This window comes from Lates calcarifer, linkage group LG20 (genome assembly GCF_001640805.2).
Source record: "Lates calcarifer isolate ASB-BC8 linkage group LG20, TLL_Latcal_v3, whole genome shotgun sequence".
Taxonomy (NCBI): domain Eukaryota; kingdom Metazoa; phylum Chordata; class Actinopteri; family Centropomidae; genus Lates; species Lates calcarifer.
The window spans coordinates 7974820-7998026 of record NC_066852.1 but is presented as its reverse complement, the minus strand read 5'-3'; the positions used below and the strand labels follow the sequence as shown (position 1 = coordinate 7998026).

Here is a 23207-nt window from a genome sequence, read left to right as displayed (position 1 = left end):
TCAACTTGCCTGTAACGTCCTTTGCGTTAAGAAGTTGCGCACGCGCTGTGGCGTTCCCTTCACGGAAGCACCTGCGGTGTCACTGTTTTTCAATAAAAAGACACGATGTGATGTAAATGGTCGAAATACCAACAGGCTTGTTTGAACAGCATGCTCAGCTATATATTGGGGGCGATTCTATCAGTGTCGGTGGCAGTGTTGTTTATTCCTCGCGAGTGGTCCTTTAAATTTGGACATGAATCAACCCAGAGGCCCCCTGTGCGGCTCCTGAGCAAACATGAATTATCACTGTACGACGGCGAAGAAGGCAGCAAGGGCCTTTACCTGGCCATTTTGGGACAGGTTTTTGATGTGCAAAAAGGACACAAGCACTATGGACCAGGTGGTGCCTATCACTTCATGGCAGGTGGTTCCCGCTTATCCTACAGCATTCCTGTTGTATTAGCTATTAGTAACAAACAGTAGATTTCCACTTTCCATTAATCCTTCATACTTGTAATGTGTGTCTGTATTTTCAGGCAAAGATGCCTCACTGGCCTTCATCACTGGAGACTTCACAAAAAGTGGTCTAACAGATGATGTGTCCAGTCTCTCCCTCTTGCAGGTGGTGGCCCTGTATGACTGGCTGGCTTTCTACCAGAGAGACTATCAGACTGTAGGTATGTGCTGTTTGTTTGTTTGGTTTTGTTTTTTTGTATAACACATTTCCCGCTAAATCAAAATTAGTCAGCAGTAACAGTTACCTGTCAAGCACCTTGTAAGATTGATTCAATTCAGCATTAATAGTGAATTTTAAATGGTTGGCATACTGTATGAAGTTCAACAGTACTACTACTCTTGCATAAAATCCCTCATGATTTTTGGATTTCTAAACAGTACTGCATTAGGGGCCTTAAACCTAATGTTCTGTTTGGGACCATGAAGATCCCAGCCCTTTATATAAGTTTTAAAAGACATTCTTAACATTGTTTTATCATAATGACTTTTCCTAATCTAGGTTTAGTGTTGACAGTAGTTTTTACGCATCAGTTCCTCTCCCTAATCCCAAAGAAGTAAAACTGGGTTTCCATTTTCCAAATTGCACCTGTATTTCCTAATCCAGATAGCCAGAGATATAGCTCCTTTCTATATAAACACTATAGGAAACTATAGGATGTAAAACACAAATATTGACATGTTCATTTGTATGAAATTTAATGTGAAAAAAAAAATTTAAATGTGGGCACAAACAGTAATATGTGACAGTAAAACTGATCATTTTAAATTTTGGTTCATGTTGGACATATACTATTGCGGATTAGAGAAAAAAAGGCACAATTTTGGAAGCAAATTGAAAAGCTTTTTGTTTGTGCAGCAGAAAATTACTTCATTCTCAGTTTTTGGAGAATACCTTCACAACTTTAACCGTTGTTAAACAACAATTTTGCTCTTCTCTTTTTCCCCATATCTGACACAAGCTGGTTTTCTAACGCAAACCTGGACATCTTAAATTTGTGGAACTACAGCATGTGCAGTCTTGCATCAGCCCTTGATGGATGTGTAATGTTTTAAAAAATAACTGCTGGCTTATCTCACACTGCTTTTTCTCCATATCCACAGATATCTATCATCCTCAGTTAAAAAAAAATAAACAGCCTCTCCCATCTTGAATTTCAGGTCTGGTAATAGGCCGGTTCTATAGCAAGACTGGACAGCCTACAGAGGCCTTGTTGCAGGTAGAAGCATCACTATCAGAAGGCCAGCGAATCAAGGCCCAGTCTGAGGCTGAGATGGTGCACTTCCCTGCCTGCAACTCAGAGTGGAATGCTGCCAGGGGAGGGAGAGTCTGGTGCTCCACTAAGAGGTATAGAATAGTTCTGGCCTAATCAAATATTAACAAGCGTACAGGGCACATGATTGCAATGTTGTGATGTACTGCATTCCTGTAATAGTGCATGTCTTAGATTAGCAGGAATAGTTGGTATATGTCAAGATTTACTACACTGATCTGTTTTTCCTCTTCAGTGGTGGAGTGGTAAGAGACTGGACAGGTGTCCCGCGAAAACTCTTCTCTGCAGGATCCAGTGGTGTTCGATGTGTGTGTGTTGAAGACCCATCTGCAGCAGAGGAAGACCCCAAACTACAGAAATATGAAGGCTGCCCTTCACATGCTGAGTCATGCTCCGTTGGAGAATTCTAGTCGCTGGGCCAAGCCCAGAAAAATTGACCTATTCATAGCCTGCTATTTAGCAGCACAAACCTCAAGAAAACACAGGGATTTTTACTAGTAAATCACAGCAATGAAATTATTCATAATAAAGAATAAGAATCAAAAAATGTTTTGTTTTTGATGACCTTTATGTAAAGTTGTCCTCCCTTTCTCTAAAAGGATACACCAGGAAGAGACCGGCTAGATATCTGAGCATACAGATACAATACAATGTGCATAAAAGATTAAACAATGTGCATAAAAGATTAACAGAGGCAAGATTTAGGTTTGTCACAATGACAAGCACAAACTGCATTAAAGTACAAAACAGTTGTAGTGGTCAAAAATATCACACATTTATCTGTACAATTTAACAATACTTAAAGAGGCCCCACTACCTGGCCACCCCTCTGCTCCACATTCTCCCCAATGATCGGAAATGTCATGTGATCTTGATAAAGTGCACCTGTTAGGCTTAGAAATCAAGAAGCGTTAAATGTGATGGGTCAAGAGAACTTGACTTGAGGCAACATTGTGGGGACTATGATCACAACTTCTTACAAGGACCTCCTGGCAGGTCAAAAATGGAATGTAGTATTTGGTGACTGATTTTCAGATATGATTTTCGATAATGACCATGACACATAAAGGCTACAAATTAAAATGACATGCATAGGCATAATAGGCGTTTCTGTAACTGAGGAGGAGGACTGCAGACTGCAGAATTTTGTTTTGGGCACCACATTTATATTCCTCTCATAAGAAAAAAAAGGCTTTCTCAGGTCACAATTTCCAACTTGCCATTTTAAAAACTGAGCATTTCCACTTAATTTGGTGGATTCCCATGATACACACAACACAAAATGTACCAATCATGGTGAAAAACAACCCAATTTCATGGAAAATTTAATCTTTGTCTATTTGTGCCATCTATCATCTCTAACAGTAAATTAACACAATGTCAATGTCATAATTCTGAATGTAACTGAATGCATCTCATTTGGAAACGATGCTCATTGTAAAAATCAGTAGAGTTGCTTTCCCTTTAAATCCTCCATGCCTGTCCCACTTCATCCAGTCAATACAGAGTTAGGGTGACAGAAGAGTGAACAATGACAGATTACAGAGAACATGCTGATAGTTCAGTCCTTGTAGATCTAGTGATCTATGGGCATTTATAATTTTACTCTTCTTGGTTGACAGCAGCCTCAGCTCTTATATGAATGTGAATATTCATTTTGTAGCAGTGAATTTTTGGCTTTGGGCAGGTCACATAGCATGAAGGCTGCTGATGGTGAAATATCTCAACAGAGAAGAGGGAGACCCCCTTCAAAAGTGATTTGATCATTTGCATGTTTATCATTGAACTGAAACGTCTGTGTACTGCAGTTACCTGCTTGTGATAAGAGCTCATCAACACAAACATACGGTATTTATCTCAGGAAATTGATTAACAAACTCAGTCCAGCCGTCACCAAGCCGGAGAGCTGCTTATATCCACTTTAAGATACTTTGATCAAAACAGAAACAAAAAGACAATCTTTTACTTTCTATTTGAAACGTCCCTCTAGAACATTAATAGTTTTTCATAGACTGGAATAGTATAAAGGCGATAGTCCACAACTGTCTGGGAAATCTCTTGTTAGTATGTCCTGCTACTGATGTCCCTTCTCATGGTGTGCCTGAAGAACTGTGCCAAGTTGGACCTGGCATGGCCAGTGTCGGAGGATGAAGGATACCCAGGCCACTGCATTACGATACCCCACCCAGAGTTAGTACATCAAAGCAGATGTCACACACCCTCACCGGCTTGTTCAAGTCGAACTTGATGATGGGTATCTCCTTTATAGAGCACTTGTGGCACAACAGGCGCCCACAGTGGCGGCTGGAGTTAAAGGTCGAGGAGGAGACACAGGATTAATTAAAGTTAAGAAAAAAAAAGTTTATGATTAAGTGAAAAAATGACTGAAATTAAGAACACATTATTAATTGTAAACATATTTTAAAAAATCATGGTACTAACCAGTGATGTTTCCTTGTTGTAACACCGAACTTGGCAGCACATTCATAACAGTTGGACCCATCGCACCAAGGGGGCTCTTTGGACAGCATATCTAAACAAATGGAAATAAATATTAGCCTAGTTATCACCATGGGCATCAAATACACTGACAGCTCACTTAATGTGGAATTGTCCGTTTAATATACTAGTATGGTGAACCCTGAATGCACAGTGAAGAGTAAAAACTTACCTAAAAGGCGGAAGAGCAACTGTTTGGTTGCCACTTGGTAGTTGAAAATGTTGATGCCCTGATTATTATTGATGCCCAGTCGAGCCCCAGCCCTCACGATGGCACGGCACAGGTTTGCATTTCCTTTCATGTAGGCCAGGAGTAGAACTGCAATAAAATACAAAGTTATTTCATCAAAAGTGTACTATTGGTATTATTGCAATATGTTCATACAATTAATGACAAAAATAATTAAGCAAGCTACAGTACCTGTGTTTCCTTCATTATCTGGTTTGTCCAGAGGGTATTCAGGCATACACTCCAGGAACAACTCAAAAATGGCGGCAGCATTCTCTTTCCCATAATGGCCTAGTACATGCATTGGTGACTGACCCCTAGGCCGACAGACATGAAAAGGGAGGAAACAGGCAAGTCGACACTACAGTCTACAGAGAGTTATTCATCACGCTAAAATGTTGCATACATTTTTAAAAAGCTTTCACTGTCTTTCTATGAATTAATTATGTGCCAAACTATCATTAGATGTCTTTTTAATTTGATGATAAGGAAAGGACTGACTAAGAAAGAAACTGAGTGTACCTGAGATTAAAGGCCTCAGCATCAATGTTGGATTCTGTGAGAAGGGTTCTGACATTGTTAAGGCGCCCCTGCATCACAGCCAGATGCAGAGCTGAGGAGACAGCAGGAAGAACAGAGGAAATAAGTAATGTTAATGTTATTCACATGTTAGCGGCTGGGCAACAATGTATAATCAATTACACAACGCTGAATAGAGTAACTCCAACAGAAATTGAAAGAAGGTGAAAGCAATGCCTCCTTTGAACAGTAGCATCTACAAGCTACATGAGTCAAAACTTAAACCATGTTATTTTTTAAATAAAAATCTGAAATAGCCCATTATATTGAGGAACTTTCTAGTGAAATAACATTGATAATCTAGATATCAGTATAGCTGAACACATATTGTGTGAACTAAAATAAAACATCCACAGGACTAGCAACCTCTGGCCACTGTGCACATCAGTGATGGCAGTATAGTAAGCTTTAACACAGTGGTACTACATGTCTTTCAGATTTTTGAATTTGCTGTATACTGACAATAAGTAAATGAGAATTGTAACAATGAAGTCAAATAAATATTCTGCACTGCTTTACTGGTAAAACTGCACTTTGGTATTTGGAAGGCAACCTGCTTTATGACTAAGGACTGAACTGACTCAACTGTTCTGTTTCTCAGTAACAGCAGAGGTGAATGAGAGACTAGCCTCTAAATCAATTAGTAATCTGATCATTGTTTACAATGGAAATTTGTCAATTTGACTATCATATGTTTAGGAGAAGCAACCCAGATCACAAAGATATAAAGATAAAATGATATAAAGTACCATTATTGCCATTCTCATCCTCAGCAGCAAAGTCTACTCCATTCTCCAGCAACACAGAACAAATAGTGGCCAGGTCCTGTTGGGCAGCCAAATGTAGTGCTGTCTGTCTGTGTTTTGTCAGCTCATTTACTTTGGCTCCAGCAAGCAGCTGGAAACAGAAAGAAACAGTATCAACTGCACCACTCTTGCAGTAACACTTAAACTGGCAGGAATAGTAAATGCAGGGGAGCAACAAAAATCTACCAAGTTGCGGACAATGATCTCAGATCCAGCCTGGACAGCCAGGTGGAGAGGGGTGAGTTTGGCTGCATCCTGAACCCTGGAGTTGACATTAGCTTGGACACTGATGAGGAATAGGACACTTTCAATATCAGAATTTTGCACAGCCACATGGAGAAAGTTGCGGCCTTTGTTGTCCACCTAGACAGAAAAAGAAGTTTGAGGTCAGACTGTAACTGCACATATTTTTTTACTGGTGCAACAGTAATCCTGAAGATTTATTTAGATTTATGTCAGTGCTACCTGCTCAGCAGCACCTGGCTCCCTCTTGAGGATAGCCTCTGCTGCCTTATTGTTCTTGTGCGTCATGGCACAGGCAAAGGGGGTCATTCCTTGACGATCACGAATGTTGAGGCGAATGTCTGGATGGGAAATGAGGAGCTGTATGATGACGTTGTGCTGGCTGCTAATGGCAGCATGGATGGGAGCTCTGCCCTCTGCATCCTGATAGATTGACAGACACAGGATTAAACAGTGAGAAAAGAGCATCTTCACAACTCACCATGTAATCTCATTTGGTTTATCCTGCGGAGCCCCTGATGTGACGGGACTAACCTGTGCATTAACATTAGCTCCAAACTCTAGAAGGCACTGCACCACCTCCTCCAGTCCCCAACTGCTTGCCAGGTGGAGGGGCGTTTGTCCATCTCGGGCTTCTTCATCTCCTTCCCCGTTAGGGCCTGGCCGCCTGGGGCTGTTCACGTCACACCCACTGTGGACACAGACAGTAAGTTAACACACCTAGATACATCAATCTCAGTACATCAAACTTGTAAACAGACAGGTTACTAGTTTTATTTTGATTACATTTTTGTGTGTGTCATCATTTTGTTTGACAAACCTCCCTAAAATTTTAGCATTTATTATTTACCCATATCCAAAAAATTTAGTCTATGCAAATATGTACATCTAGGATTTCCCACAGTGTAAGGAGACTTGGCAGACCTGCGGATGAGGAAGCAAGCAGAGACCTCATTATTCTCATCGACAGCTCTGTGCAGGAGGGTCTGCTGGCAGCCAGAGGGCCCTGTGTTCCAACAAGTCGCATCACAGCCATGGCGGACCTAGGTTGGACAAACAGGTGACAAAACACAAGTCAAAAAGCAAGAAATTATGATGTTTCCCAGACAGGAATCTAAAAAACATATGTGCTGCCTATAATAAAGCCAGAGTGCAGATAAAGTGTTCCTGGTGTGAACACAGGTCGGTATGGATTTGTGCAGCTCTTTGACTTCACAACAGCAGTGGTTAATAGTAATTTTGTTTTGGATAATACTGACATCAAATATGGACAACATAATGGATGTTCTATGGACATATAATGCACTATTACTCATGTTTCAATTAATACAAAGGTAAGTATATTATTTTTTCCATTCTGGATAAGGAATCCTATATTTAATCAACCTTTTTTATTTAAATATCATTTCTAACTACCCCCAAGGCATCATCTCAGTAAGATTCTGTTTTAGTTTGGTTAACAACTGACAGCATACCAATGAGGAACTAAAAAAGCACTGTTATCTCTAAATTGGTTGCATATGAATTTGTCTCACCAGCGTGGATGCAATATCTTCTAGGCCATTCTCAAGAGCCAGCCACAGTGGAGGGTCCCCTTTATCATTAACCACAGACATATCAGCTCCTCTTGTGCAAATGGCATCTACCACCAAAGGCAGCTGGTTACTGATGGCCAACTGTAATGCTGTTTGTCCCTCTTGGGTCCTTGTAGTGGAGGAAAAACAAAAAAGACATAAGATGCAGAACTCTTGTAAGAACAATTTAGACCACTTACACCACTTCACTTCACTTCACACCACTCACTTTCCACTGAAAGTGAGTTTACTTAAATAATACCTGAAATGAATTTGTCTCTAATAATGGTACAATCAAAGAATCCTTCCCTGTTACATAATTTTAAATATTTGTGATTTCAACCAACCACAAACGACAAAGATCCCAGTTCACCCCCTTCATTTCCTGTAATATCTCTAATAATCCTAAAAACAGTCTATAACTGCACAAATGCTTTATAAGTGCACTATAACCCACACATTACCTAACGTTGATGTCTGCTTGATGCTCAAGAAGGAAGAGGGCGCTCTTGCTGTCCTGTCTCTGGATGGCCATATGAAGCAGGGTTTGTCCATTGGACATAGTGTCATTGATAGAAGCCCCTGAGCCCAGCAGCTGAGCTGCTATAATGTGCATACCTGACAGGGCCAAATGATACATGTCAGGCATCATACACACAGATCACCAAACCTAGCCAAAAAGGTGCTTTTGATCATGCAGAATTACTAGGTGCAGTGCTGTGTACCTGTCCAGAGGGCCAGGCCCAGCACGGTCTGGTCCACAGAATCCTTGAGACTGAAGTCTGGAATGATCTGGAAGTTGTTGGTGGCATGAAGCGCATTGGCTACAATAGACATAGTAGATTATTTGATAATGTATAGTGAGGTAAACCAGAAATAGCTCAACATACCTCCCATTTCTACAGTTACAGGCATTCAAATGTATCAGACTCCCAAAAGATATGCTGACCTTTTTGCTCAAGGATGACCGAGACCACATCTGGGTGGTTGTGAGCAATGGCCATGTGGAGGGGGGTCTGCAGAGCCACACCAAGAGTGTCGTCAGGCAGAGCCTTCTGGGTCTGCAGGTTGGGGTTGGCCCCCTGCTGGAGCAGCTCTGCCGTCAGGCTTGCCAGGCCAGAGCGACATGCTGTATGAAGCGGGCTCTCACCCTGAAAGAAAGTAAAAGGATTAAAACAGTTTTTATAAGCAATACAAAATAATCCTCACGGTATGATTTGGGTTTAACTTATTAAGTTACTTTTCTGTCCTGAAGGTATGAAAAAATGTAGATTTTACATTTCAACCCAATCTACTGCATGTTACTAATGTATTGATGCCACCCCAGTATTACGTGAAAGAAGAGATCTCTAGAATAAAAAAAATCTGTTATCTTCAATGACATGAGGGGTACAATGTAAATATGTAACTCTACTCTCTGTTTTTCCGATGAAAAGAAAGCCTGTCATTTGTAATTTTCTCGGACTGTCTTTAAAATACATCTGAGTTGACATCTTTGATGCCACAGGCCCAATTTTGATACAAGTCAAAGAGGCTGATGTACTTGACACCCTCCTGTAGCCTTTGAAAGAAATATTACACAGATTGGCTTGGAGGCACTGTAATAAAGGTCATGATTTGTCTGTCTAAAGGACATACTACCTGCACACTACAGGTCTGAAACTATGCAACTGTTTGGCTGTTATGTGGTTAACATTCATACACGCACCCATTTGTTGACATGGTTGACCTTTGCTCCATGAGTAGCTAGGAAAAGAGCAGCTGCCTCATTGCCTGCTCGGGCTGCTCTCTGCATGAGGCAGTTTCCTACAGAGGATAGAGTGAAGGGGGATGAAGATGAAAATGTGTTAAAGGAATAAACAACATTCCACTTAGACAAATATGAATGTAGTGAGATTATTAGAAAGCACCTGCGGTAGTGTCAGGTGCATCAGGGTTGCTTCCTCTCTGGATAAGCTGTGCAGCAAAGCTATTCTCGTCAAATGAGGTGCCATTCACTACTGGTGCATCATCCTCAAATGGGTTTACCGAGGGGTCTGAAGACACTGTGATATACTGCAGGGCCAGCCACAAAGCTGTGCTGCCCTCATGGTCCTTGAGTTCCAGGTCAAGCCTAACAAGATGGACAGATTACACCAGGTTACATGCAGGATTATCATTGGCGGTAAATGATGTGCAGGGTATTATGATATGTACTTGAATATATCAAACAGGGCTGTGTCCATTAGAAATTTTGAAATTAGAATTTTGTGAATTCATTATCTGTCCTGTATACTGTTGTTTTAAAAATGACATAGCCCATAAGAGTAGGTTACATTTGTTGTCTACTGTTCTTATTTGTTAGCATGGCATAGAAAAAGAAAAAAAAACTTTTATAAAAAAAATAAGATGGAATTATTACATTATCCATTTTAGTCTATTAGCTTGTTGTGGTTTTTTCAATTAATTGAACAACAATGTGTGAGGCAGACAATGTGTGTCTCTTCATGTCAGGAAAAAACTCAATAATTCCATATGAAGGCAGAATGTAACTCACTGCTTGCACTGTAGTAGCTGGCTGAACACTGGCTCATTCCCTGATGCCACAGCTTCATGCAATGGAGTTCTAAAAGCAACAACAAACAAAAAAACTGAAGCACAATCGTACTTTCAAGGTAGCTGGCCACTGCCTGCAATCCATTTAAGTTCATAAACCAAGAGCTCTGTGACCTACCTGCCCTTGCTGTTCTGCATGTTGGGGTTGGCCCCGGTCTTGAGCAGAGCCTCTGCAATTCGTGCCATGCCACTCATCACCTCCACAGAGTGTTTCTTGGGGCTGAAAGAACAGACCAGGTGAAGTGGGGTTTCCACAGCCCCCACTGTGGCTGCATTCACCTGAGCTGAGTGGCGAATCAGGAAGATGGAGGCAAATTCATCACCTGGAAAGAGGGGGAGAAAGATTCACAGTTATAAAGAAAGAAATTCTGCTTTCATGTATTAACTCTAATGTTCACACAGCAACAAAGTCCAGAAAAAGCCCTAAAATGGGCAGAGTGATTCCACAAATAAAACGAGTAAAACTGTTTACTTTCATCATTTCATCAAGTGGGTATCTTGGGAGGTTTATTTTTAGATTAGTTTGGAAACCACTTTTACAAGAAACATGTGTGACATTAACTGTTATAATAGTGACTTCACACCTCTTTGGATGGCCTTATGCAGGAGGCTCCAGCCACTCTGGTCCACCATATCCACATCGGCTTTGTTGTTAACCAGAGTGGTGGCAATACTTTCCAATTTACGGGAGAGTGCCAGGTCTAATGCCAGGTCACCATTGTTGTCTAATTCATTTAGTTTGCCGGGTAGCTGAAAACACAAAATAACAACATCAAAAACAGAACATAAAACCTGTCTATAGCATAATGAGGAACATATAAACTACCCCACTGATGTTAGTGAGCAGTTAATCAAGGGCATCTGTTGTGAACTGACCTGTGAGTCCATCTCGATGAGATAGAGAAAGACCACATCTTCTCGCTCAACTTTGATGGCTTTATGGAGAGGGTACTCGGTTTTAGATTTGATCATCTTGTACAGAAGTTGAGCACTCATGGTGCTGAAATCTTCTTTCCTCAGATCATCCTAATAAATGACAGTGAATGAAATACACACAAGGCTTCAGTATCAAAAATCAGAACTGGACCATGATGGAAAATGTCAACAAGTGTCAACCACTACAGCCATAAATCTCAAAATAACTACTATTAAGCCAAAGAATTCCTTGCTGTCATGATTAAAAATAAAAGAGCAAATGAAAACAGAAAAAAGAAGACTGGAGGTGTCCAAAGCTGGTGACAGCTAGTCATTTTTTACACCAAAGTCATTAAGATAACCTTGACGATTGACGAGCTGTGGCCTCCCTGGATTTATTGTATCATGAATGGTGAGAGTAATACACACACAATCTCTGAGCCATCAAAAAGGAGTAAGCATAAGAAGATTAACCCACAGAGAGACACAAGGTCTGGTTAAACTTGGCTGGTGGATTCAGAAGTGGGATACTTACTTTGATGTCTCAGGTCTGAGGACAAGTGTAAAATAAGCAGATTATCATATAATCTACACAGATAGCAAACTACGATTTGGAAATGCATCACTGAAAAAAAAACATAACTGTTAATTCATCCCACACACAATTGCCCAGTTGACCATGTACAAACACTGTCTTAAGGTATTCACCCAGTGACTGGCGATGATCTCCCCACAGTAGTTCATCAGGGTGGTGGCATTTAGCTCCTCAGCTGTCTGGTAGAAGCGAATGCAGTTCCTGACATTCACTGAGGACATCACACCTTTTTCACATCTGTCTCAGTGGAAAAACACATATATTCCAGGACATTAAGCCACATGTGTTGCACTATAAATGTTCTGCAACAGCAGTGCTGCCACTAGCAACAATTAAGGTCTAAGTGAAGCCTGCAAAGAAAAAGGCAGTAGACTTGTGCTGACCTCTCTCTGAGTAGCTGAAGCTGGAAGCGGTTTGCCAGCTTCATCAAGTCAATAAGAAAGGCATCATCCTCACTGAGTTCCAACTCATCAGTGTATGCCCAGCGCAACATTGCCATGGCAACCTCAGGTTTGCAATCTGGGAATCAATTATGGCATAAAGCAAGAGATTACTGAGTGATCACTTTAAAACCTGCTAGAATTCTGACTGATGTATTTCAGTCTGTGCAAACACTGGATTCAACACAGCAATCAGTTAGAGACACAGCAAAACAACATCACATTTATTACTTTATCTTGAAACACTGGGATCAATCTCCATACAAAAATATTTGTTTGAAGATTGACTCACATTTCTAACATTTCTGTGAATCCATCCAGACCATAATGATTTGCTTACTGGAAAAGTAACATGAAGGCCAAAACCCACTCAGAACAAAACTGGGTCCAATACTGGACTTTGACAATCTGCAGAATCCACTCCAAAATAAATATTCAGTCATCATCTATTAACCCAAGCATGTTAACTGAACGAGAGATAAGTAAATAATATGTGAATTTTCATTACAAGCGAAGCTACTCCTATAACACAGTGATGCCACACCAGGGTTGCTTACCAGACAGGTCCAGTTCAGAGGTGGAGGCCAGGTTGGCCAGACTCCAGACATCACTGCGGGCAGCCAATACAAATTTATGGGCACTGAGCTTCTCCCCTGCCACTTTCACTTTCAGATCACTGTAAAATCATAACCCAGAGAAACTAAGTATGCATCACAAATATTCTAGGTCTTCAATACTGTTTGAGGCTATCGAATAAACAAAGATTGGTCAATATGTTCACGTATCAATATGTTACCTAGAACACTAAATAACACTCAAATCATGACCCTCAGTCTAAGGCTTTCATGTTTCATGCCCATCAACTGCTACCATAGCAGAATATGTGGGTTGTATCACATACCACACAATAGACCAGACACACAACTATATAATGTTTGCAGGACTTCTGGATAAAACAAAACCTGTAACCATCCACTCCAGTCATAAGGCTCACCTGTACTGTTCCTGCTGATAGAGGTCGGCCACGATGTCCAGCAGACGGCTGATGAAGGTGTCTGTGGCTGCAGGGCTGGAGGAGCCCTGGCCAGTGGCCTGAGCAGCAAGCACAGCACAACGCCTCTCTGTGTCAGCCAGCTTCTGCTGCATCTTCACATACTCCTGCCTGAGCAGGGCCAGGTGCTTCTGCAGCTTGGCCACCTCCTCTGTCCCACATCAAGGTAAAGGAGACAGACAGAGGACAAAACAAGATGCAGGGATACAAAAGTAGGTTAAACAGACCTATTTCTGAGCACAAGTTACAACTGGGCTTTTTAGTAGCTAGTGTTTGGGATTTGTTTTACACAATTTATTTTCCAAGATATTCCAAGAGATATTACAAAAACATTACTACTGATTAAAGATGACTTTTATAGCAGTGATGACATGGCAGGAAGAAGCATACCATAAAGGTTGTGAGCTGGATTTGCACCTACAGCACTAATGGCTTATTCCTTGTTACAATCACTTTCCCATGTGACCAAAGTTGCACAGAAACAGTTGATTCAGCATTCTCTGTGCAAGAACCAAATTCCTCAGTCTTACAAACTGACTATGGCAAATCCAATGAGACTTAATTTGTCTGGACAAATGTTCCCTGTTCCTCTAACTGACACACACTTTCTACAGAATTTTTTGTTACAATACTGATTCATGTCTCAGCCAAGAGTCCACAGACTTTAAGTGAGGCCCATTTCCTTCCTCTAAACCAGTAAAGTTTTAGTGAAGAAAGAATGCTGAGGCGGCACGTTACTTTGTCCTCCCTCGTAAACCGTTACTGGCATGGCTACTGGTCATGAGGAACAGAAAGGGGGTGTTTCTGAAAACCACCTGATCAGCTCAGCACAGGAAGGGTGGTATCCTGGAGCAGCAGCTTAGGGCCAACGGACCTGCCGCTGGACACATTTTTTGGATATATTATAATCCTCCTTTGTTTTGCAGGCTTATCAGGCATCACTAATGCATCTGCAAAATTAATTATATCTCAAACTTTGAAAAATGCCCCACAAGACAACCACATGTATGACAAACCCTTGACAATAAAACAATGCACCCTAACTCATACAAAATGTTCTCAACTTTGTCAGAACTTGCAAACATGATCTAGTCTGTTCCAGACTTTGAATAACAATAAACTAAAAGTACTACCTGTAATAGTATATACAAAACAATGAAAATACCACCAAACTGTGCTACTGACAACAGGCTACAGGTACAGCAAGAGTCATTTTGAAGGGAAAAAAGCTCCCTCTCTTTATAAAGTAACTGTTTAATTGAGGTGCAGGCTAAAACAATAATTTAACATGTCCAAACAAATATGCCCTCTGCTCAGTAGAAACGTAGCAGTTACACACACAGTAACACCACGGGTTGGAGTGTTTGTTCTCCGGATTCAAGTTGGTAAGCAGATTTCCCTTAAGGAGGAACACACAGCAGACGTTCCCTTATGTCTGGGCCAAATATAGGTGGTGCCCTTGGCCATGGCACTTCTGCCAGGTGGTGCAGATGATACCTGACAGGGAGTGACACCTCCCTTGTCCTGTGAAGATTCCTGTCCCGTATTTACCTTCCATTCAATAGCACTAGCATTAAATTTTGCCTTAAACAGATCTATCTTCATGGACAAAATAGCAACAGCTCAGGGAGCGTTTACTGTTACGAAATTACAGCTAAACAGACAGTTTGATGCCACCCATGACGTTGACATTTAGCTAGACATTAATATCAGCAATATCTGCGAATTCTATGAATTAACATAAGGTTTCTTCTTGCGTAGCAAACCAGCAGTCTTCCTTAACAAAAGCTGTTCCTCGTAGCCCAAACCACCAACATCAGCTCTTGCCCGGTTCGCCAAACTCTTCGCTCTAAAATTCAGCTAGCAACATCAACGAGAGCTAACGGCAGAGCTTGCTCACTGGCAAGATGAGTGTGACAAGGAGGGTGTCGCAGTGCTTCGTATTTTTAACCACAGACAATGCACGGTCCATTAAATTGCCAAGACACTAGTTGATTCAGTCCGACAATTCAACAAGCATACGAGTATAAAAGGGAGTGTGCCTAATAGTCAAAAAAATCAATCTCATACCTTCCGCCATGTTGCTCAGCGTTAGCTCCGTGGCCTGATGGTCTCTATCGCGATATGACGAGGAGACAGATAGTAAGCAATGGTGATGCGTTCAAAAGCACGTTAACCGATTTGTTTATCACATGACCAGTGCAAGATCATAACTGTTCCGCATACACTGAATTTACCATATTATTTCTAATTTTATATACATGCTTCTAATTGAGAAGCGGTTCATAACAGTGCTGAAGCTGATAATTTTCTACCGATACCCAAGAAAACAGAAATTCTGGGTGAAAACTCATAGTCTCTTGTGATTTCATTGTGAGTTTGAGAGTATGGAGGATTGTTGTCACTGACAAGAGTTGTAAGACTCTTGGCTCCACGGTGTGTACTCTACGGTATGTATGCCCAAGCCAGTCAACGGCTGTAAAACTAGTGTTGCCTTCAGGTGCTCCTCGTAAACTCCCGACTCGGAGATGAGAAGTCGTACTAATGTGCCAGGCATATTCATACAATAGGAAGGGGACTCCAAAGTACTCCTTGTATTAAACAAAAACAATAAATGCAAAGTTTGATTCATTTATGGCAAGAGGTACATCTTACTTATCTGACACTGTTTTGAGGTTTGAGGTCATTGTAAAATTAAGCTGCTGAACTGGGTATACTCATGGTCTGTTCTAGTGGGGCCACTTATGGCAGTGTGGCATATGCTTGGTCCCTATAAATAAAACTGTAGGAGTACTGTACATGTATTTTGTGACCATAACAGGTGATCAAGTTAATTTTTTTTTTTTTCAAAAGCTAATCTGAGGATACGGTAGATAAATATGATTTGATGCTGTGCTAATTTTTACATTATAAATATACATATTTGTATAAAAAATATAAAATTATAAACATTTTCATTTGGCAAGAGAAAACCCAAACTATTGACTGGCAGAGTTTATAAAAAAAGATACGAAGCCAAATATTCTTGCACAATCCCCTATATCCACAGTTAACTCTTCACGCAAAGAACATTTTATCAAAATATATCATTTGAAGAGTACTCTGGCTGATGAAACAAATGAAGTTTAGACTCTGGACTACTACTGAACATTTTGCTGAAAAATATTATTTGTGTTCATGAAAGGTTTCTCTTGTCTTTGTTATGGGCAATGTGTAATTCATGTTGTATCCAAAACACATCTGAATTAAATACACAAGTAAATATTGAAAAAAAGTTCATATTTTAGAAGAACTCACTACAGGTAACAGGTTTCATAACATGAAAAATATACATCAGTATTTTGTCTTTGTACATTAGGCAAAACTGCAATAGTTCAGTGAGCAGAATAATTGTGAGATTGTGGATCAGGGCAGAGCATGACAAAACAAAATGGGCACACATACTGTATACACAAACACTCAAACATTCGCAAACAAAATCCCAGAAACATTCAGCAAAAAAACAAAAAAAACAAACCAAAAAAACAAAAGTAAGATAAAGCATGCATAACAATTCCTACCGAGGACAACACAGACAAGGAAAAGAGAGGCTGCTAAAATAATAGGAGGAGAAGAGGACCTCAAATTGTATCAGGATATCAAAAATTAACATGTGTACACTTCATACTAGGGGAGTTATTGCTACACCAAATTGTTACCAATTACCTAATTATACAGATTCCCTGTGTACTGGCTATTAAGTAAATTCATACATAGGTGGTACACAATTTCTCCATCTTTTTTCAATATTTTAAACACTGTTCAATGCAGGGTGAAGTGGCCAAGCATTTTATTAGGAGGCACTTTTGAAAAAAGATAAACAAAATTTAGCATGCACAAAAATTAAGGGGTATGTTGCCTTTCTCAAATCAACTGAGCTGGATGGTAAGATTTATAACAGATGAATGAAAACAAAATTGTTCAGGTACAATGTTGAGTTCTGAGTGTGTTAAAGAACCCAAGAGAACAGCTTTGTTTTCTACTATGGAAAAACCCTTCATCAGCCACGTCATTCATGTCTCACTTGAATCAATCAAGCTCTTCACAGCTGACATTCCCCCAACAGCATCACAATTCTCGTTCTGTTTAAGACATCCTGAAAAAAAAAAAAAAAAAAAAAAAACAATCGGAAGAGAACTATTGCATGCTGGAGTTGAGAGAGGGAAAGTGGACAAAAATAAATCTATCTGAACCAGCACTATCCATTTGGTCTAAATGTCTTGATGGATGGAAAGGGAGCTTATATATTATCCGGTTTAGTCTGTGCTATATACATGTCTTTACAATATCTTCCTGAATGTAGAAGCAGTTCATAGACTTGAAAAATGTTTTATCATCTTCTGGGTTTGTTTGTTGTCATTTTTCTTTTGAGTTGGCACTTGCTTGGCGGTGTTCTGTCAGCCTTGGTAGTCACTGTTATGTTCTATTGCAGCCTACAGTAGCCAGTCTGTTCCTGCCAAAATAAAGGAGGACAAGCCTGGCGGGTGGAAGAGTGCAGGAAACAGTGCCATGTTGATTTTCAATTGGAGACCTGTGGGAGAGCACACAGCAAATAACAGAAAAACTGGAATCAGCAAGACCAATAACACAAGTCATAACATTAACAACAGGCACAAATAGTGAGTCATAAAAAGGGCAGCAAAAGATCTGCAGTATGTTACACCATCTAGATGTATGTGCAATTCAGACTTCAGGTATCAAGTCTTAACTCTTTGTTACTGAAACCAGACGGTCTGACACCTGCTGAGGTGTGCCATAGATGACAGTGTAAGATGACAACTTCAACTAACACAAAGCCTTTCAAATGAGTGGCCAGGTAAATTGTGAGAATTTCCTCTGCCACAATCAACTGAATTCCACTTAACAGAGGAAACAATGGAAATACATTGACAAATCAGAAACCTCAAAGATTGCTATGTTATGCAGTAGTTCTCTTAGAAAAGTCTATTGCACAACAGTGCATTCACACATTTAGAAACTGAATTTTTTTTTTAAAGATTCAAAAACGAATGACAGGCTTCTATTCTTTATGAATGAGACCTTTACTGCCCTGCCTCTGAGCTTGACAAACTCAAAAACAAAAAAACAAAAACTCTACAGGGGGAAAGTTGAGGAAAAACTCATCTTTATGCAAATATCCTCAAATGTGGTGTGAGCAATAAGCAAGAGAGAGCCAATCACAATAATCTTAATTTGACATCTTTCACATGTTTCTTTGACATAAAAAAAGAAGAATGACGTGGAAACAAATCACCAACACTGATGGTGTGTCTTGCTGCTGTGGATGTGTCCGTTAATATCTGATAATATCTGACTACAACACAACACACTCCTACATATTAATGATAATCCAGATATTACCAACTACTTACAGTATCCATATGTGTGAATGCACTATAATGCAGTCTAATATAAGAACTTTGCAATAAATATGACCTTCATAAAGGTCCTAATGTTCCATCTTTGGTTAAACTGTTTTTGAGAGGTGTTGATTACACATCACACTTTATTTTGTCCATCTCATTTATATTAATGAGGGCAGGTTGACCAAAACACCTCTCAATATAATGCTATATGCACCACAAACTGCAGCCTCCAAAATAACCATAAAAGTCAAAAACAATTTCAACAAAACGTGAACATTAGAACCCTCATGAAGGTGCAGGTAGAGTGTAGTGAACCACAATACATTTGTACTTAAATTTACCTGGTGCAATAGGCAGCCATTTCTAATCAGCTTAAGTTATTTGTGATTCACAAAAGGTTTTAAGAGTTTGAGTCAAGAATACTTGCCCTGAAAACATGAAGCTAGATCCTTGCTAAGTATCACTCAAACGCAGTCTCTTGGCTTTTTCGTACACAACGGGCGACTTTCCTTTTAAATGCACCGTGTCTGTCCTCCCTCCACTCTTTCTGCAGGAGAAAAAAGGTAAAGACAATTAATTTGCTTAAGTTTTATATCTTTCTAGGGTATAGCATATGTCCCTTTTTTAATTTCATTATATGTTCTATAACATTTAGCTGTAATTATGATATCTATGGTTTAATTTATACAGAATCAAATTATATTCATAATATGAGTTTTAATTGCATTCATTCGCAAATCATGTATCCATTTTATTCAAATACCATTTCTAAATAACTTTTGTAACAAGTTAACTTACTGCAGCGTCCACATTAGCTGGTGAGTCACCATTTGGGTCTGCCAGCATAGAGATAACACTAATCATGATTGTTTCCACTGTGTGGATAGGCAGCCAGCGCTCCTCTGGTTTCTCATAGCCATACTTGTCCTCCCCAGGCTCGTGCAAAATAGAAATACATACATCTCCATTCTTGTCAACTAGAAAACGAAAACATGTAGAATACAAATTATGGTATAACGGATATTAATGTTTTCTTTTGATTCACATTTACATGTAATATTTAACCAATCAGCCACTAAACAGTAATATTGTTTAAAGACAACCTAACCCTACTCTCATGAGCTCTTTTGAAGAAATGGAACCTCCACTTCCTCAAACAAATACAGGTAAATATCACTGACAGTGTAGTATACATAAACTTACCATTAGGGTGCCAAATATCTGTGATAAATTTCATTTTAGGTGGCCTGAGAGGGTAATCTTTGGGAAATGTCAGATGAGCTTTAAACACACCACCTTCACTGTGAACAGAAAAAATCAGAGAGGAAAATCAATAGGTAAGTACTCTGAAAGCTTGCAGAGCAATAGAGGTAATAAGAGTTGTTTAGAGAACAAAATAACAATAGACCTCTCCTCCTATATCCCATACATAAGACAGTGATAGACTTACTACAGTGTGTCTGGAGGCCCGATGATAAGGACTTCCCATCTGTAGAGATCATTATCCTCAATCAGGCCTGCTGAGAATCCCTCCACTGGGTTTTTGTTCAGCTCTGGATATAAAAACAAATGTCAAACAAAGTCAAATAGCCAATGGCTAATGTCGTAGTTCCTACAGTATGCTAAACAGGCCGATTTTGTGCTTTTCTGAAGACTGCTGAGGAGACAACATAACCCTTGTCTTAAGAGGCCTTGCTAGGGGGGTTAGTAAGAAGCACCATGTTGCTGAAAACACACACTGTAATAGTCCAGGGCCAACTAATGTTCACAGGATCACATTGTATTTCTCAAGATACTGCACTTTACAACTCCTAATTTCACACATAATTCATTTTTGCTTTATTCATTATATAATGATCACATACTCAAATACCTTAACGACCTATATAAGTGGTGTTCATATACGGATTCAGATCAGAAATCTGGAACCCTGTGAAAGAACGGTTTGTGGTGCTTTTCAGCACAATACTTCTGGTGAAATTTGTCTACACATTTCATCCAATATTCAGCAGATTTGCAACCTATTTAGATGACCCCCATTTTAATAATTCTGTGATATGCCCCTGCATTTAGCCAAAAATGACTACAGACCTTGACAATTTAGGATATCATACTTCTTAAACATAACATACAACTGTAAAAAAAAAAAATGTTGATAACATGATGCACATATCAACTCTTGAAAGATATGGAGGGATTTCACTTATGGTTAGCACTTCAGCAACAACTTATACAGCCATCATGTTATGAGTCTGAATCAGTCGGAGATTTTGCACAGTAATACCTTAACTTTAGGAACTCACCAATATTCTGTAACAGTCTACCTCTGTTTATTTCGATGCAGATCTGGCTTAAGGAGATTATAAACCTCTAAATATTTTCTAATGTTTATTTATTGGCCACCCTTGGCAGAGGTACAGTATCTGCTCCCTGACTGATATGTATTATTCTCAGCTGGTTGGCACACTACCTGTTAATCTGACTTTCTGCACATTCATTTAAAATTTTAGATTTAGAGACTTAAGATTCTACTAAGTGTTTATGAACAACACTAAACACGTATTTGTCGATTAAAAAAAAAAAAAAATCTAATTTCATTTTTCAACAACAGGTCCAAGCATGTGTAAGAAGGCAGTGAAATAAGGTGGCATTAGGTTAGCGTTACCTAATTTCAATCAAATGCCCCACTAAAAATATGCAGAGGAATTACTAGTCACTAAGAAGGTATAATAGTAAACTACTAAGGGGCACATTATGTCCCTGACAAGTTGAATATGGAATTTACTATCTTGACCATAACCTGGATTCTAACATTAGTGCTATAAACCTAAAACCTAACACGATATCTATTCGACACAGCTGCGTTTGGAAAGTGGTTAATATTAGAGTTGCTCAATTTAATTTGCAACTGACTCTGCTAAAATAGCGAACAGAGGTAATGCGAGATTAACATTAGCTTGTTAGCTTGGCGTGTTGAAGCTAACAACAGTGACAGCAGCTAATGTTAGCCTACAGATGTAGCGAGTTGGCTAAATATGTTGACAATTCTATGTGGTTAGCGAGGAAAATATTGTCAACTTGTGAGATAGTAATCAGATTTATGCATGGAAGTATAGACTACTATCACGTTAATTGCCTAATTAGTTAACACCGTATGTGAAAAATGCAAAACACCACTTGTTTTTGTCGGTAAAGATATATGTAAACACATCCGAGTCAGTCGAGCCAGCTAGAGGCTAACGTTAGGCTAACTGCTTTAGCTAGCACGACACTAGAAAGTCGTTGGGACCTCTGACAGCGGCTTTCACCTGAAATCAGTATGCAAAGTCGAAACACACGTCTAAGTGAGTTGGTCTCCCAACACACTGAATGTGCCAATTTGTCGAGCGAGGAGTGTGTCTGTCGACATCCACTGCTACAATCCCCACGCAGTTTATTTGTCATGGGACCTTAACGTTAGTGTGGAAGGTTCAAGAAAACAGTTTGCGCCAGCACCATCGTTTGAATCACAGCTAACGGCAGGGTTCAACGTTAGCTCGGCAGCCAGCATCACTTAACACCAAGGTTTAATTACCTGCAAGCTGTCTCCTGAGTAACAGCGCTGACTGAGGCTCTGTCATAGTTTAGCGAATGTAATGCAGCTATGTTAAATGGCAATATTTCGAGGTAAAGGCGTTAATTTAACGTTCACCAAACAGTTCTCCGTCCCTTCTATTTTCCGTTTAGCATTCTCGTCATTCTTCTTCTCCGTCGCCTTCTCCTGCAACTGCTGCTGTTTCTTCTTCGTTCAGCTTTTACAGCAGTAGGTTTCCTCATTGGTGAGTTGCTGCCATCTACTGGGCATAGTTTTAGCTGCAGTCTTCTCCAGATTAATCCATCCATCCATTCATTCATTATCTACTATCTATCAAAACTTAGGGCAATACAATATATCTGAATTTGAGGTTTAAAAAAACAGACAAACTGTATAAAATGTGTAACTTTTGAGTTTCTATGTTGATGTGTAGTTGTGATCTTTGATTCTTTCTTTTAGAAATGATCTAGTTTCCTTCAGCATCTGATGTGAACATGAATAAACACTCACAGCATGTCAATACAAGTTACAACTGAAACTGAATCAAGTTGTTCCTCTGTATTCTGTAATTCTAAATAAATGATACAGTATAGACTTAATTAATACGTTAATATAGTTAGTCAGTACATGTGCCGTTTGACACCCCGTCAGACAGGTTTATTGTTTATCTTTGAGACGCATATTCTAATGTAAAAACATACAACAATGAAAATACATGACAACATGGAAACTAACTTTGCTATTCATCAGCAAAACAGTTGAGTTAGTCATTGTTTTAATGATAGAAAAGGTTTATTGGACACTGAGTGCCAACTGTGTGTAAGATTAGATAGACTTAATCCTGACATGCTGTAAATTATGTTCCTCCCTGTAATGAATCACTCAGCATTTGAAGTGCCATGGTTTGGTTTAGAGTATTCTGCTGCACATCTG

At 39.6% G+C, this 23207-nt stretch overlaps 3 protein-coding genes across 3 annotated transcripts; 1 reads left to right on the top strand and 2 right to left on the bottom strand.

Moving 5' to 3' along the window:
* The first annotated feature begins 33 nt into the window (after positions 1-33).
* On the top strand, positions 34-2441 carry LOC108893404 (neuferricin). Its single transcript, XM_018691404.2, has 4 exons — positions 34-406; positions 519-659; positions 1657-1843; positions 2005-2441. The coding sequence occupies exons 1-4, from the start codon at positions 151-153 to the stop codon at positions 2177-2179; spliced, it is 759 nt and encodes a 252-aa protein (XP_018546920.1). The 5' UTR covers positions 34-150; the 3' UTR covers positions 2180-2441.
* Positions 2319-15466, bottom strand: ankfy1 (ankyrin repeat and FYVE domain containing 1). Its single transcript, XM_018691403.2, has 25 exons — positions 15366-15466; positions 13239-13446; positions 12802-12920; positions 12188-12323; positions 11918-12041; positions 11171-11320; positions 10879-11044; positions 10413-10617; positions 10236-10304; positions 9610-9812; positions 9408-9505; positions 8649-8850; positions 8425-8523; positions 8164-8317; positions 7661-7829; positions 7050-7168; positions 6660-6816; positions 6348-6548; positions 6069-6245; positions 5826-5973; positions 5020-5110; positions 4690-4814; positions 4441-4587; positions 4212-4302; positions 2319-4073 (listed from the first exon to the last, which is right to left on the bottom strand). Exons 1-25 carry the CDS (start codon positions 15373-15375, stop codon positions 3941-3943), a joined length of 3501 nt encoding a protein of 1166 aa, XP_018546919.1. The 5' UTR covers positions 15376-15466; the 3' UTR covers positions 2319-3940.
* A 1091-nt stretch (positions 15467-16557) lies between these two features.
* Positions 16558-22483, bottom strand: ube2g1a (ubiquitin-conjugating enzyme E2G 1a (UBC7 homolog, yeast)). The gene is made up of 6 exons (XM_018691401.2): positions 22275-22483; positions 20151-20253; positions 19904-20001; positions 19499-19677; positions 19128-19247; positions 16558-17865 (listed from the first exon to the last, which is right to left on the bottom strand). The coding sequence occupies exons 1-5, from the start codon at positions 22318-22320 to the stop codon at positions 19161-19163; spliced, it is 513 nt and encodes a 170-aa protein (XP_018546917.1). The 5' UTR covers positions 22321-22483; the 3' UTR covers positions 16558-17865; positions 19128-19160.
* Positions 22484-23207: the final 724 nt, after the last annotated feature.

Bases quoted from the DNA above. Each gene is read 5' to 3' on its own strand.
- ankfy1 (XM_018691403.2), bottom strand. The intron at 12,324-12,801 runs GTAAGCAACCCT...ATTGATTCCCAG, and splicing joins CTCTGAACTGGACCTGTCTG to ATTGCAAACCTGAGGTTGCC. The intron at 6,817-7,049 runs GTCTGCCAAGTC...CTGTGTCCACAG, and splicing joins GCTTGCTTCCTCATCCGCAG to TGGGTGTGACGTGAACAGCC.
- LOC108893404 (XM_018691404.2), top strand. From the start codon at position 151: ATGCTCAGCTATATATTGGGGGCGATTCTATCAGTGTCGGTGGCAGTG. The intron at 407-518 runs GTGGTTCCCGCT...CTGTATTTTCAG, and splicing joins TGCCTATCACTTCATGGCAG to GCAAAGATGCCTCACTGGCC. The intron at 660-1,656 runs GTATGTGCTGTT...CTTGAATTTCAG, and splicing joins GAGAGACTATCAGACTGTAG to GTCTGGTAATAGGCCGGTTC.
- ube2g1a (XM_018691401.2), bottom strand. From the start codon at position 22,320: ATGACAGAGCCTCAGTCAGCGCTGTTACTCAGGAGACAGCTTGCAG. The intron at 20,002-20,150 runs GTAAGTCTATCA...TTCTGTTCACAG, and splicing joins GGGCCTCCAGACACACTGTA to TGAAGGTGGTGTGTTTAAAG. The intron at 19,248-19,498 runs GTAAGTTAACTT...TTTCTCCTGCAG, and splicing joins CAGCTAATGTGGACGCTGCA to AAAGAGTGGAGGGAGGACAG.